The sequence below is a fragment of the Lutra lutra genome, chromosome 3, assembly GCF_902655055.1.
Source record: "Lutra lutra chromosome 3, mLutLut1.2, whole genome shotgun sequence".
NCBI lineage: Eukaryota > Metazoa > Chordata > Mammalia > Carnivora > Mustelidae > Lutra > Lutra lutra.
In genome coordinates, this window is record NC_062280.1 from 160,912,905 (window position 1) to 160,929,375 (window position 16,471).

Genomic DNA, 16,471 nt, shown 5'->3' on the forward strand with positions numbered 1-16,471 from the left:
TCACAATGCATGATATCAAGACCTGCGAGGAAATCGAGTCAGATGCTTATCCTACTGAGCACCCAGGCACACCAGAAGAAGTTGCTGGGGCAGCTGGATATAATATCTATCTGTATACACATACATATGTATACACACATACACACACAACATATAACATTAGTGTCTTGGAATTCACACCTCAGTGCCAGTGATGACACTGCCATAAAACATATGGACAGTGAAGGTGCTTCTCTAAATAGTAGAGCATTGCTGTGGAGTCAGGTACTCTTAAGTTTCTATTCTGCCTCAGCTATCTGTTAAGTAGTTTCAGACAGATAACTGTCATTTTCTGAAATTCAATTGACTTAGAATACTGTCTAACTTGTATTATTGTGTGGAATCATAAACAATATATTAAAACATTTATTAGCATTCCTGACTCGTACATACACCTGAATAAATACTACCCATCCATATCCTCAGGTATCAAAATTATCCTTAGTGAGAAGTTCGCCAACTGATTCACATACAGTCCAGGTAGAGGCAGAAGCACAGGAACAGATAGGGCTTTAATAAAGTAAATACAATCTGCAATTTTGCACATGATTAAACAGCAGAAAATCCTTTAAAATGACATTTAAAAGAAATGCCAGATATAAAAATAACTCTATTCATGATTCTCAATGGGACAAGATTAAGCCTTAATTCTGAATTAGTGGTAATAAGCTGTTCCTGATCTGATCACATAATTGTTTTTGTTTGCTTTTAAGTTAGGGAAATTCTTTCATCAGTCTAGTTACAGTTATTAAAAATAGAAAACTCCTACTGAAAATCCCCTTAATGTGTTCTTAGATGTAATGATTTTATTGAATTATACGTGGAGTGTATGATCACATTAACGAGCTAACTTCTTAAAGAAATATGCTTTATCTGCTATTCAAGAATAGACCAAGTCTCTATATTCAGAAAAGGTGACAAAACTCGGTGCAAGACATTCTGCACGTGAGTGTGTTATTTGCGGTGTAGCTGACTAAGGATGCTCTAAGACTCAGATGTCCCTAGAACACAGAGACACTATCTATTTGGTTGCAGAAGGCTACTCCTCATGCCCTGTCCTTAAATTCCCCCTGGTGTCATACAGAGAAGGGCTGAAGTTTCTGCTTAATGATTTTATTGCTAAATTCCAAAAAGGACTTTTCAAAGACTCTATTTTACTCGAAAGATCTTTAATGGAGGAAAATACCAATTTATATTCTAGTCTTCCAAATACAAATGTAATTACTGAAAAATCTCTGTTTAATTGCAATTTCACCATTTGAAATACACTTCAATGTATACACAACCATCTGGCTATACTTCCGTACAATAAACCGTATCTTTGGTTCAAAACAATTAATAGAAAAAGGAAGAACCTGGATATTTCATATATTGATTCTGAGTTTTATATCAGTCTCCCACTATATACTTAAAATAAACTTTGCATTTTGAGAATTTCAAAACAGTATAAAATTAGGAAACAACAGTATAATAAGACTCTATACATCCATTATCCAACCTCAACAACCACTAACATTTCATTGTTTAATTTATTCCCATCATTACTATCACTATCATCATCATTAGTAGTATTTTGTTCGGGTATCATTAAAACAAATTCCACACATTATTTTGTTTCTTCTATAAGTTCTTCACAATCCATCACTACCAATAAAGGATTTTCTCTTAATAAAGCTATAATACCATTATCACATCTAACAAAATAAGTAATTAATATCATTCAAAATGCAACACATACTCATATATCCACAATTTTCTTAAAAATTTTTTATGATACTGAATAAAGAAACAAACTCGCTGGTCACCACTGGAAGTTTCTAGGGCACCAGTTCATTTTATAAATTAATATACCAAGCAAGTGTGTGTCTTGGATTTCCTGTGTGAACTCGATTTCATGTAGTAATCAATGACTAATGGGTTGAAGTTCTTCATCATAGGATTTTTAAAACTACTTCATTAAAAAGGAATAATTTCTTTTGTTTATCACTTTTATATCCACTCCCTGTATAATTTAATAGCATGCTCTGATTATTTTATTTTAGCAATAAACACAAGTATAATTTTATATAATTATTTATGAAAATAATTTTGAAGTGTTTATATATATATATATGTGTGTATATATATATATATATATATACATATATATATATATATATATATATTTCTACTTGTATATATCCCTTTACCTACCCCAGCCTTTTCAAACAGGTACTGGCTTTATAATCATTGCATATATGAGGATGAGACAAGATAGAGAATGGTTAAAAGGCATTCTGTTATTTTTCAAAGTTCTGAACCTACTACACAGATTATTTTTTTCAGTTGGTACTAGAGAAAAAAAAAAGTTGGAGGGATTATGTCTTTGTGGAAAACTATCAAGAGATGCAGTGAGGGGGCGCCTGGGTGGCTCAGTGGGTTGGGCCGCTGCCTTCGGCTCAGGTCATGATCCCAGGTCCTGGGTTCAAGCCCCACATCGGGCTTTCTGCTCAGCGGGGAGCCTGCTTCCTCCTCTCTCTCTGCCTGCCTCTCTGCTTACTTGTGATTTCTCTCTGTCAAATAAATAAATAAAATCTTTAAAAAAAAAAAAAAAAAAAGAGATGCAGTGAGGATCTCCAACTCCAGATATTAAAAGCATTTATGCAGCCCTGCTGGAAAGGAAAGGGATGAAAGAAAGAAACAGAGGTAGAGACTACATCATGCTTGTTGGGCAGAACTCAGAGAAATCCAGCGGCTTGGGATTACAGAGTCCTGAGGCTAGATTCCACAGCAGAGTCCAGGGAAGCAGGAAGATCCTGGAGTGATAAACTCACCAAGCATCTAGGCACCAGAGCCATGCACAAACTCCTTTGCCCACCAGTGGTCTGAAGGCATTAGGAGTAGTTATGAAGGGGCCAGGAGGGCTGGGATGAAGGCAATATCATCTGAGACACGTGAGGAACCAATGAAACAAGGGGCATCTCCGTGGACATGTAAGTGTGCAGATGACCAAGGGACCAGAATATTTCAATTCTTTTTGGCATGACATAGACCATGTGAAATTGAGGGGGGAGAAAAGCGAAGTTTCCATCACACTAGTAAAATGGGGATTCAAGTCTTTTTCTAAATGAAAGAAAAAAAAATGTTGTATGTCCAGCACATCTAAATTATTGGCATGAGTCACATCTAACACAATAAAGACTACTGTAGATTTTACATGGTATTATTTACAAAAACCATCAATTATAACATAACTTCCAAACTTTATTTTTGGGATTGCATGTAAAAACCTTCATACTTTCCTAATTTTTTTTTCAAAATTCATGTGTTTGATAGAATATAAAACTTATGATGTCAACAACCTAGAAGTATAAACTTAGAAGTAAAGAATATTGTAGCTAAATGACACTGTGTGTGTGTGTGTGTGTGTGTGTGTACAGAAGCGAGACCCTATACTAAAGCCTAATATTTCCCAAAACTCCTCCAGAAGATAGTTCTTTTATTAGTTTTCCTTTAAAAAGTATAATGAAAAGGGGTGTCTGGGTGGTTCAGTGGGTTAAAGCCTCTGCCTTTGGCTCAGGTCATGATCCCATGGTCCTGGGATTGAGCCCCACATCGGGCTCTCTGCTCAGCGGGAAGCCTGCTTCCTCCTCTCTCTCTGCCTGCCTCTCTGCCTACTTGGAATCTCTGTCTGTCAAATAAATAAATAAATAATCTTTTTTTAAAAAGTATAATGAAAAGAGTTACTATGGAATTACTACTTATCTTCAAAGGTTTTTTTTTTTTATTGAGAAGCATAATATTTTAAAAATATTCCTATAAAAATAGGAATCCATACAAATTGAATACTTAATAACTGTACAGATTAATACTGACATTCATGATTTCTATGGAGATAGCATGGTTACTTTAAAATCTTGGCTTCTCAAGAATTACCACACCACAGACAGAAAACCCCAATGAAGACAAAGGATACAATCTAAATCTGAATAGCAAGATTATTACTATTGAAGATTACTGCTTCAATTATGCTATATCTCACTTCACAAATTCCTCAAAGTTAATTACAAAAATGCGACTGTGGAATTTTAAGATAATATATCATAATACTATCCTAATATGAATTACCATTTGGTTATGAATCTCTTAATATTTCTAGGCTATTCTAATTAATTCTGCTCTAGACATTTACAGAGGAGGTTAAAATTTTAAGTCCTATTAAATGTGGAAAGTATAGTTGGCCTCCAGGGCCCCTCACAGTGCCTCTTTTCCTTATCTCCCGATTTTCCTTCTTTCTTAATGATGAATAAGGATGTTGTCTCCACCAAGGAGCAGTTTAACACATTTTATTGACCATGATTCTCCTGGGTAAAGTCACTGTGTTGGGTTGAATGTTGGAGTGTGCAAGGGTGTGTCATCCCTTGGGTCTCTTTTTCCTTGTGACTAGATTGGTAACAACCCCAGGGACCTCTCGAAGCTATTCTGAAAAGGCCCTTTGTTTGTTTGTTTGTTTGTTTTAGAATCTCTTCTAACTTCTCCCATTAGGCAGCTCACTCAGCTACTTCCCTGGTCTAAGAAGGCATTGGGGGAATAGCTATATATTTTGGGTGAAGTTCTGGCTTAAGGTAATTTATGTTAACCATACTTATGTATACTTTTTCCCCCTTCTTTCCTCTTACTTCTGTAAAAAAACGAACAAACAAAAAAACACCTTTGGAGAACTGTATAGACACGACCTAAAACTATTTTCTTAAAATGGGAGTCTTTCTGTCTTGGTTTTAGCTGAAGCCCAAAGACAAGAGAAGCCAACCATTCCCATATGCAGAAGAGGAAGCCAAGAACCAGTTTGGTACCTTCAGCTTAATGACGAAAGAGATGTTTTAAAATTGGAGAGAGGGAAGCTGAAAACCAGGAAATCAGTTTAGAAAAAGCTATCTTACGTATCTGACCTCTTCACACAAGTCCAGGAAAGGATGATTCAGTAGAACCACCTAGATTCAATGATGTTTAATCAAAACCAAGCTCTAAGGAGGACAGTTGGCCAGCTCCCCCAAATGTTGTGTAATGAGAACTCCCCTCTTTGCATATAGCCTGCCCTTCTGGATATGTGAAGTAAAAAGATGCACTTATATATCTCTTATGACCCGAAGATACAGAACGTGAAAGAAAGATAAAGAATCAGAGCTGGTGTGCAATTTACTTAGCTCTTCCTAAAAGACTGGCTGAAGTAGGGAGAAACCTCAGCAGAAAGAAGATGCAGATGTAGCTATACATGCCAATGAGAAGAGAGACATTTGTCAGAGAAACAGGCAGAAATGGATGCCAGCTTCAGGGAGAGGAAGGGGTAATATGTAATATGTAATATCCCAGACCACAGACCTGGATACAAAGAGAGGCGAATTCTAAAATTCAAATTCTAAAATCCTAGAAATCAGAGAACACCAGTTCTGGATTCTCACAACAGGACAAGCTTTTTACCTCCTCTTGGAATTCTACTTCAACCACAGAATTGCCAGAAGCACATGTATGTCTACAGCAGTAGAAGAGTTTAGAAAATTGGGGAAAACTCATCCTGTCCACATTTCTCCCTGTAGGCGAGCAGTGTGATGCAGGTTCAAAATGAGTTAGAAAACAGTTTTAATTCAAATCAAGTAGAAATCCTGGTCATTACTGTGGACTGGACATTATTATTAAATTAGACTTTGAGCATTTTAATAAAAGTGAACTAGTCAGTTATTTTATATATATATATATATATATATATATATATATATATATATATATATATATATATATAACAGAATCACCAGAAAAGGTAGAGTACTTGCCCAAATTTTCCTCCAAAGGCAAAGAAAAAAGCACCCTCACAGGGCTTACTCTGAATGGGCAATGATTTCTAAGGTGTGCAGAATTAAGATCTTGGCTAATTCCATCTCACTCATCCCACTCATTCAATGCATTGGTTAAAACATATCCAAAATTTAAACAGACAAAATTTAAAAAGACAAAAAAAGTAAAACCCCCAAATCACTATCATCCCTCTTCACACTTGTTTTAATCAACTATTTTATCTTTTTTTTTTTAAGTCTTCACTGGAAAACATCATTCCACCGAACAACAAACACAGTAGACTTGATATATTTTGAATACAACAAGAAAGCTAGCAAAACCAACCGAATGTCCATTTATTTGCTTCCCCAAATCACTGTTAGAACTCAAGTGCACACAACAAAAAGCCAGAACTCCAAGCGATCACAGTTTTTAAGGGGACTCACCAGAGTTGGGGTCAGAGTTGCCATCTGCTTCGGTCCTCTTGTCCGGAGAGGCCTGGTCGTAGAATTCGTCCTGTGGCTGAACCAGAGGAAGAGGGTGTGAGATCAGGGTGCCACTACCCACCGGCTCGTGGTCTCCTAGACCACTGTCACTGCAGCTTTCCTGGGAGCCATCGGGGAGGTGAAACGTAACCCGGCGCTGCGACTACAAAGAAGACCACAGGACACGCGGATTAACACTCCGCCCGGAGAAAAGGGGCGCGGCGGAACACAAAATCAGAACAACTTTCAACACAAGATACAATGTAAAAGCAAAACAGATAAAACTTGGAACAAAGCTAGGAACGAAATTTAGCACTTGCTATTTACCGTATCATGTCTAACTTGCAAAATACAAGAAGGAATTATGGTCTTGTTTAATTGAAGGACAAAAAAGGCACTAATGGTAAACCGCTGAAAATTACAGGAAGAAAAGCAAAAAAGGAATATACCAGTTGTCAACGTTAAAAAAAAAAACTTGAAATAAGCAGAAATATGCAAATATTTGTTCCAAAGATCTGAATAAATACATAGACAATGTGACATTCAGTTTCTTTTGAATGAAACAGGCATTTTCTTTATTTAATGATTTTAAGGTAGTTTTTGCAAAGAAGTCATTATTGCCCATTGGCTCAGATATTACTACCACTCACTGGTTATAGAACATCCCAGTAGAAAGATGCTTACAGTATTATTTTGACATCTATTTCTACAATGTCACTATCGGAAGTAACCTAAAATATGTGCATGGGTACTTCAATAAATTTTAGTGTTTTAATAAAATAAAAGTGTGCATTTCAGCACAGATTGCTGCTTAGTACTCTTGGTAAATGTTCTTTTAGCTGATGTAATCCATGAGATAGGAGAATATTTACAGCTGTGTGGGGTGGAGATTTATGACTTATGGAATTATAGGAGAGTAATAAATTTGCGCTGTATGTCTGGCTGCACCTAATCTTCATTCTGCTTTAACAGTCAGAAGACCTTTCAATATCCTGTCACATGTGACCACTTTTACTCATGTTTAACAAAATTGTGAATGCATAAATAATAAAGTATATAAAATACAAAAGCATAATGTATAATCACTTCATAATACCTAACATTTGTGTGTTTTGTGGAGAGGCAATTTATAGACTGTATCCATTCCAAAGAAAAAAGAATGCAAATAGACACAAAATGCTATAGATAGATATACTGCCACTCTATAAATGCATTTTTATAGACAACAATAGGACATAGCATATTTCCTATGAGTCACTGGTTCAAATCCAGCTCAGAGTCCTAATGGAGAAGAGCGGATACCACTTTATTGCTGTTCAATGACCTGTATGAAACGATTTGATAGTTCAGTACATTTTTAATGAACTGATGCCGACATCACATAAACTATAATCATAAATGGTGCTAATTGAGTCTATTGTAGCACATTTCACCTTCAAGCACAACTATCTCATTCACCCTTCAATGTATTTTAAAACGTGCCTAGGTGAGTGCTCCACAATATGCAAGCCAGACTTGAATATTAATATCTTGGATAGGAAGGAAAATGCTACCATTTACTATAGTGTTTCTTCTCTTGTGTGAATTTAACCCTTTAGAGAAAATCAGTAATGTAAGTATTTTTTTGTTTATGTTTCAATATGCCCTTGTTTCATCAGTATCCTTTGGTGATAAACACAGCATTAAGGTCGATGACCAGGCTGCCCATTATACAGTACCAACATAGCTTTTAAAGTGAGTGGCCTATTAAAAAGTCTGTAGTTTCAGGTTGGGGGCACCAGGTGGTGGGTATTGTAGAGGGCACGGATTGCATGGAGCACTGGGTGTGGTGCAAAAATAATGAATACTGTTATGCTGAAAAAATAAAAAAATTAAATTACAAAAAAAAAAAAAGTCTGTAGTTTCAGTGATTACAGCATCTTTGGTATTACCTCTGGAGGAATACCTCAGGTGAGTAAAAAAGTAGTCAAATATAAGCGATATTGGGACAGATTATTCTTCAGTATTTCTAAAGCATTTCTAGAGGTCCATAAGCCATTATAAAGCATATGTTCCACAGACAGAAGAGAAAAGGAAAATCTCCATGCATGATATTCTTCTAAGCATAATTAATATTGTTTTAATTACTTTGTATTTTTCCCCCTGAGAAATGTGAATCTGCAGCCCCAGTAACACTTGAACCCAGCAGTTCTCACACAACAGTCATTAGAACGAGCATTTATTAAGCACCCACTGGTACACAGCCTGGCACTATGATTTTGCTGAGAAGAAAAATGCTCTTTTGAAAACTGTTTCAAATACAACCAATTAAATTCCATCTCACATATATTATGCTATGATCTTCCTTTGCCACTTTGTAAGTGAGAATAAGCAAAGACAGAAATCTATTTGCAGTGGTATAGTCCTTTGCAATAGGACAGTGTAAATTAGAGTGGTACAATGCTTAAACTACGGTGGCTTATGGAACTATTTCCTAATTAATTTGACTCAAAGATGTTAAGTTTTAAGTGGCAAACCTGTGCAGTTTATCAGTCTAATGGGAGTTTGGGGTGGGAGGTGGCATATGGACTAAGAATTGGAACATGGTTATTATAGTATGAAGCAAACTGATCAAGCAAATCAAACTATAATTTATCATCGTAATGACTGATGCAAGTACAACAATGTCTGAAATATCAAGGTAGATGTAAGGAAAGAATCTGAAGAAATTGAAATGCAGGAAAACAAGGATCCATGACGTGTTACGAAATAAGAGGTGCAGGTGACAGCAAGGACTGGACAGACTTGCTGAGATGTTGCTGAAGAACACCAGCAGAGAAAGCCAGAACCAGACCTCTTGGCTAGGAGCCCTTGCTCTGCAGAGACTGGCCCAGGGCAAGTGACTATCTCTTTGAATGAGTTCCTGGCTTTGTAAAATGGAGAAGATAGTGCCTTCACTGGAGAAGTGTTGTAAGGCTCGAGCAGATAAAATAAGAAGCATTGTTGGTGCATAATATATGACACATAGTAGATACTCAGTAAAAGTACTTATCAATTCTTCAAATTTACTGCTGCATATTCTTTTTTTTTTTTTTTAAGATTTTATTTATTTATTTGACAGAGAGAGATCACAAGTAGACAGAGAGGCAGGCAGAGAGAGAGAGGGAAACAGGCTTCTTGCTGAGCAGAGAGCCCGATGCGGGACTCCATCCCAGGACCCTGAGATCATGACCTGAGCCGAAGGTAGCGGCTTAACCCACTGAGCCACCCAGGCGCCCCAACTGCTGCATATTCTTTTAACCTGCAGAGCTATCAATGTTTATCTACTTTTAAGGTTGTGATTCCTGGGGTGCCTGGGTGGCTCAGTGCTTTAAGCATCTGCCTTTAGCTCAGGTCATGATCTCAGGGTCCTGCTCAGCAGGGAGCCTGCTTCTCCTTCTCTCTCTGTGATCTCTTGCTCTCACACACTCTCAAATAAATAAATAAAAATTTTAAAAAAAGATGTGATTCCTTCACAACAGAAAAAGAAAAATATTGTTATTTTGTAAGGCAACTGCCTAGACCCCATAATCTTGGCATGTCTCCCAAAGGGGATGCAGATCATGTCAGCTCAGAGTCTTTGTGAGGGGAAGCTGTTTTTGGTGGGAACAGCAGATGAAGACGGACACTTTAGAATACATGATTTCTCCTCTGAGAAAGTGAAGGTTTTCCCATTATCCTTTCAAGAAACCTATAATTGTTTGCATATCTGAAGAGAGAAAGAGGGGTAAGCTTTCTTACTGCCTCTGGGAATGTTGCTCCTGGGTTATCCCCATGGAAATATACCCAATTTGTGTTATAAATATAGTCAAGCCCTGCCTGACTGAACTGGGACAACATATGTTATCATGAGACTACTTCAGACTTTCCAAAGCCTTTGCACTTTTGTTTTCCAAAAACCTCTCTCTTACCCATTCCATTTTCTCCCATGGTAAACATTATTATTATTATCGGCTATGTCTTGTTAACGGTTTGAATGTCACATTTATTTATCTGATTTATCACTAACAAGTTAGCTCTAGGTCCCTGGCTGCCCTGAGAAGGAATAAGATGGGAACCAGTAACTACTAAGGCTGCTTCATGTTATTTTATCTCAGGGCTGCTGATATGAATTCTAACCATGCAAAACTTTCATCAGAAATTCTGTACTCTACACAAGCATAAAAGGCCATGCATACAAATATAGGTTCAGGATGCTACAAGTCGGGAGATGCCACACTGGTTTAATTTAAGAAATATCACCAAACACTTTTACAATAATATTTCTTGCAGGTTAGTAGAAAGGAAAGAGAGGGGAAATTCAAGAAGCTCAGGGAAGGTACACATGTTCCTGTATTGGGCTCTGTTCTTCAAGAGTCACTAAAAGAACTCTGAGTCACCTAGGAAATCTCAATCATTGACTGAATGCTTCCTTTGTGTGTTTCTTACTGGTACAGAATATTATTCACCAATGAATGACTCACATTCAAGTGTATAATCCCAGCCCCACTAGCCTCCTGGGATTTCTACGTGCAAAGATTTGATGGTCAAGTTCGTTGTGTCTTTGCATAAAATAGCAAAAACACAGAAATGAGTGACATGCCTAACACAAATAGATATTTAATAAATAAATTATATATCATACAATTGAACAAATCACAATACTTAACATTTTATTAATGTTTATTGATGTAGAAAATTTAATCTATTCTTAAGTGTAAAAATCAGGTTAGTAAGGATTTTGCTTAGTTGAATTACATTTCATTAAGGTGTTTTTGGGTATGAATATGCATAAGCTAAGATCTGGCTATGGGCGCACTGTTTAAAGTTACTATTGTCTGTCACAGAATATGGCATTTTAAAATTTCATTATTTTGACCACACTAAAATTTGTAGGGATTATCTTGGCAATCCTAATACTTATGTATCCCCCTTCATCGCTTATAGTGAAAAAAAGAACAGAAAAAGTCTAGCAGATAGGAGGCAGGCTTTCTTTGAGCTAAGGAATGCCAAAGAAGCTTACTATCCCTGCTCTGCTATTCTAACTTCTATTCTTTACTTTCTCTACCTAAGATTTTTAATGATTGCAGTTAAAAATTCTTATCTTCTGGGGCACCTGGGTGGCTCAGTGGGTTAAATCTCTGCCTTTAGCTCAGGTCATGATCTCAGGGTCCTGGGGTCCAGCCCCACATCATCAGATTCTCTGCTCAGCGGGGAGCCTGCTTCCCCCTCTCTCTGCCTGCCTCTCTGCCCACTTGTGATCTCCATCTGTCAAATAAATAAAATATTTTTTAAAAAAATTCTTATCTTCTCCTCAAATCACAAAATAACAGCACAAATTTGGCACACTAAGCCAATTATTACAAGACAAATAAACAAGTTCACTAGTTAATAACTGATACTTAAAATAATTATACTCTCTAAAATTATACATCGATATTATGGAAGTAGGAAAAAAAAAGTGCTTTAGAATTGTTTAAATATGGTTTCATTTGTGCAGAATTCCTTAAATATCTTTTCAAGGAAATATTCCTAACTCTGATTTAGTTCTTTTAACCCCATTTAAGAAATACTGATGCATCATTCATCTATCTAATCCCTAAATAGTATACATACACACAAACACAAACTGCCAGAAATTATTCATGATGAAGTAAAAAACAAAAATGATCCTAAAGTTCCACATGTGAACTTGTTTTTCCCTTACCCCAGCATTAAATCCAGCATTAAATCCAATGAATATATGCTATTTATTTATATGAAATAATATTTTCTTATACACCTCTTCACAAAGTAGCAAAGGAATCTACCCCAAAGAGGGTTAAAAAGAAAACTGGAGACTGGAAACTGAAGTTTAATACAAACATTTCTAATAATATTAATTGGAAACATTTGGACCTTTCTTATTTTTAAGAGATGTATTTTAACTGAGATTTAAGAAATAACAGTTATGGGGATAGTCTTAGGTTGCAAGCTCTGAGAATGAGGTCGTGGGGCAAGGGTCGACAACCTAGAGCTTCTCCTTTGTAACAAAGAATATCCGGATGGTAGGTCTTAATATCCTTGGAATGTTCTGGCCATGCAAGGAAAGAGTGGCTACAGATACCTGCTAGGCTAGTTGCTACATTATAAAAGACTGTTGCATATCGATTTTAACAGGGTATGCTTTGTCCTGTCTGCTGCTCCTGGACTCCCTGCCTGTAAGTTCCCCCAATAAACCTATGTCTTAATTGCTGCCTCTGGGTCTTTTCTTTAGCCTTGCCAGGCCATCAGCCACCCTTCACTTTGAGTCCCCTGGGATGCGGCTACACAATGACAAAAGAACACATTTTCAACTAAAACTACTAATTTAATTCAATAGGAAGTTCCTCAACATCTTCTTGCCATCTAAAATCAATGCACCTTTATCTTCAGTAAAATCCAGAAATGAGTGAGAGTCCTGGTAAATTAGAAAGTAAGGTAAAAAGGGCCCCAAAAGCAATCCGTCATTGTAAGTTTAATTTGCTATTGCTCAATACTTGTAGGTTCAACTAAGGGACACTATTATTAACACACACATGTTCTTTTTCATTCATATTTGAGAGATGAGATCCAAAGTGGTAAATCAAGAAAAGATTTCTGGATCTACAACTTAGGAAAATTACTAGCAATTATGAGTAAAATGAGACCATTATCAAAAACAAAGAACAGTTTTGAAGGACAAAATCATAAGGAACTTTTTTGATGGGTGATAAACGAAACGTTTTGAGTACAGAATTATTTTATAATGAGTCATTTTATGATTTGTACCTGACAAATTGAGTCATTCTCCTCTCCTGTTTATTGGAAGTACATATGATAAAACAGTTCTACTAATGTAGACTTTATCTTAGCTGCAAATTACTTAGAGATTTTCCATCTATTTTAATGTTACTTTTTTTTTTTTCAGATGAGGAAATAAGGTAAAGTGACATGTCTATGTAGGTTGCAGTGGAAACTAGAACTCTATTTTCTGATTTTCAACAGGAAGCACTGCTCATTCCTTCATCCTTCTATTTCATAATTGTTGAGCACCTACTCTATGCTAGACACCACTCTAGCTGCTGAGAATAAAACGGTGAACAAGACAAAAACTATAGTCCACAAATTCCTAAAAAGTCAAATTTTATTAAGCTAGTTTCTGATGTTTTTGGCCAGCAGCTTTTAAAATGTGATCTCCTAATTCTTGCAAACTCTGCAGACTTAGGCAAGGTCAGTGCCATGAGTGGGAGACCTTCATTCATTAAAAATAGCCAAGGGAGAAAGAAAAGAAGGAAGGGGAGTGCTTTCTGAGTTTTTGCCACAACAATCCCTAGATCTGTTGCCATCCTTGGATTGGAATTTATTGCCAATTTGTGAAAATAAAAAATAAAAAAGCTAAAAGAGTAATCGAGACTGTTAGAAAAGGCTATTCCTGACTCAAATACAGAATCATTGTTAACTTTGCATATCCTTGAACAATTCCTTTTCGTCTCCAATTAGATAAAGAAATGTTAACAATCTCAAATAAGAATTGATGAAATCAAACCCATCGAGTTTTTCTGAGGAACATATACACTTGACATTTCATGAGCTTATAATGAATATTTACTGGATGAAGATGATTTACCCAGAATTGAATGAGGAAATCTAAAGAGGATGGAGTAGAAATGAAGTATCATGGTTCATCCTCCAAAGGTGATTTCCCATGGAAAAAGTTCTCTGTCTCCCCAGCAAAAAGTTTACTGCCTTATTTTAAAAGTAGCAAAATGAAACATGATAACAATCTATTAACGGGCAGTCTTTTCCTTCGTTTTACTTTCAGTGTTTAACATCTTAGAGTAGTTGGAGACAAATGGGAAGGTTCCACTCATGTTTGAGAAAGATGTATAACAACTTCCCTGACCATATGTGATGAATGTAAAGATGTCAGCAACTTTAAAATGATTTTATATTCTAAGTGATATCTATGTTATCTATAGATAGGACTAGGGTGTGGATGATTACTGACCATATAAACTTGAGTAGCATTTTCAGGGGAAATGGTGAGCGGTCATCTATATTCTACCTACTGCTCATCAACTAGTTGGCTACTGGCAGCCAAGCCACTGTTTCATTTCAGGGCAGTCTGTCAAGTTCTGTTTGACCTTCACTGCTCAACTGGAAATTTAAAGGAGGAAACTTGTTTCAGCTTGTGTGGGAAACCCACATTAACTTAATCTTAGCCCATTTAGTTTGTAATCTTATTACAAAATGACCCTCAAAGTAAGGACCTATGTGTTTTTGTGCTTTATAAATAAAGTGGATTGACTACCTCTTAGAAGTGCCTACGGGCTGGAAGACTCATATTAATATAACATGTGGTGAAATTTTTAATATGGTCTTATCTTCATTTCCTTTTGATCTCAGTATGATTTGTGAGAAAGGTAGGTCGCATTTCTCTTCCTGCACAAAAACAATTGGTAGCTTCAAGAATAAAAGTAAATTCTTTGTACTCTTTTTGGGTGTAAACTTGGTGCTTGAACTTTAATACTGGGAAAAAACATAAAACAGGAATCTCCTCCCTACATCAAAACGGTTTGAATCAACTTTCTTCTTTGTTTTGGTGATGTGACCCCACCCTTAAATTTCTTCTGGGGTCCCCGGAAAGTAGAGAGGATTAAGAATTGTCAGCGTTGTTGGCTATTTTGCTTCTTATATTCTTATTCAGTTCCTGCTATCAGAGAACAACCTCAACCTATTTCTCATGGTTAAATGTTGCCCAGTAGGAAGGCAGCACTTTATCTTTATTTTATAAAAAATATAAAATGACTATATTAAACAGGAGCAGCTGCTCCTGAATCTGCAAGCAGAATTTTTGCATCTATAAATTATATGTACAGAAATAGGGAAGAAACGACTCAGCAAGAGTCCTTTCCAATTTAGTTTTCTAGTATAAACAAACCCATGTGATAAAGTAAGTTACCCTTATCATATTTACAAAATCAGTACACATAATCGTTACAGCATTTTAATTAGAAATTACACGAAGCTATTGCTGTTATTAGGTAAAAATAGAGAACCCATTGACGCAGCATTGGTCTTTTACAAAAAGTGAGTCTCTCTGGGAATAATAAAAAAAAAAATCACTGAAAAATAATGTGTCAAATCTGTATATATTGATAATAGAAATAGAGTCTGATTTAGTGTCTAGAATTCAATAATTTATCTCCGGAAATTTTAGCAGAATGAGCAGAGTGATAATGGGCATCTGCCTAGCATCTCTGTTAATAATTCTCAATACAAAATAAGACTTGGAAAACCAAAGTAGGCCATATTTACTTTAAGTAAGTAGTATCTTTTTAGGAGGTAGCCCTAATTTTATAATTAACCTCAGACCATAGGCATTTGACTCAGAAAAGAGTTTAAGCATGCTACCATACCCATACCCAGGCCCCCCCAGACACGTAAACACAGACACGTATGCTTCAAACTTCCTCTTGCATAACTGCTGAACAGGCACAAGATCCTAATTACCTAGTAAGAATAAAAACTAGTAATTCAAGGCTTTAGAGGACAGTTCGTGTTATTCTATGTTAGACAAAATAGAGGGGCGGAGGGAGCCATCTGTATAAATCCTCAAGAAATACTATCATGATACTATAAGGTCGTTACAAATTCCTCATGAAGGATTGTTAATGTACGCTTAAAATGTGGTATAACTTGTTTCAATGGATCCTGTGTTGCACATGGCAGTTTGATTTTATTTATTCAATTTTTTGGTCTTATTTTTGTAGTATAATAAGGAAGAATGTTAAATCTCTTTAGAAGGAGTGAAGGAGTAAAAATTTCTTTGAGGGGGGTACCTGGGTGGGCTCAGTCAGTTAAGCAGCCAAATCTTGATTTCAGCTTAGGTAATGGTCTCAGGATGTGAGATCAAGGCCCCCTCTGACTCCGAGCTGAGCACGGAGCCTGCTTTAGAGTCTTCTCTCTCTCTCTCTCTTCTCTCTCACTTGCTCTCACTCTGCCCCCTCCCCATCACACATGCTTGCTCTCTCTCTCTCTCAAAAAAAAAAAAAGGTTCTTTGAAGTAGTCCTAACACATGTCACAGATATCTATCACTGGCAGCAATATATCCTGGATTATAATTAATTTTGAGCCATCA

The 16,471-nt window shown here is 36.3% G+C and overlaps 1 protein-coding gene across 4 annotated transcripts in view; it reads right to left on the minus strand.

Annotated features, from left to right (window-relative positions):
* The window catches only part of LOC125094686 (protocadherin-9), a 927,361-nt gene that overhangs the window by 305,959 nt on the left and 604,931 nt on the right, over nt 1–16,471 (minus strand). For 2 of the 4 annotated variants that reach the window (XM_047720110.1, XM_047720109.1), the window contains one exon: nt 6,294–6,369. In XM_047720110.1, the coding sequence (XP_047576066.1) occupies nt 6,294–6,369 (76 nt within the window). Of the gene's footprint in view, nt 1–6,293; nt 6,496–16,471 lie in introns of all 4 variants that reach the window. The other 2 variants (XM_047720107.1, XM_047720106.1) reach the window with 1 other exon arrangement.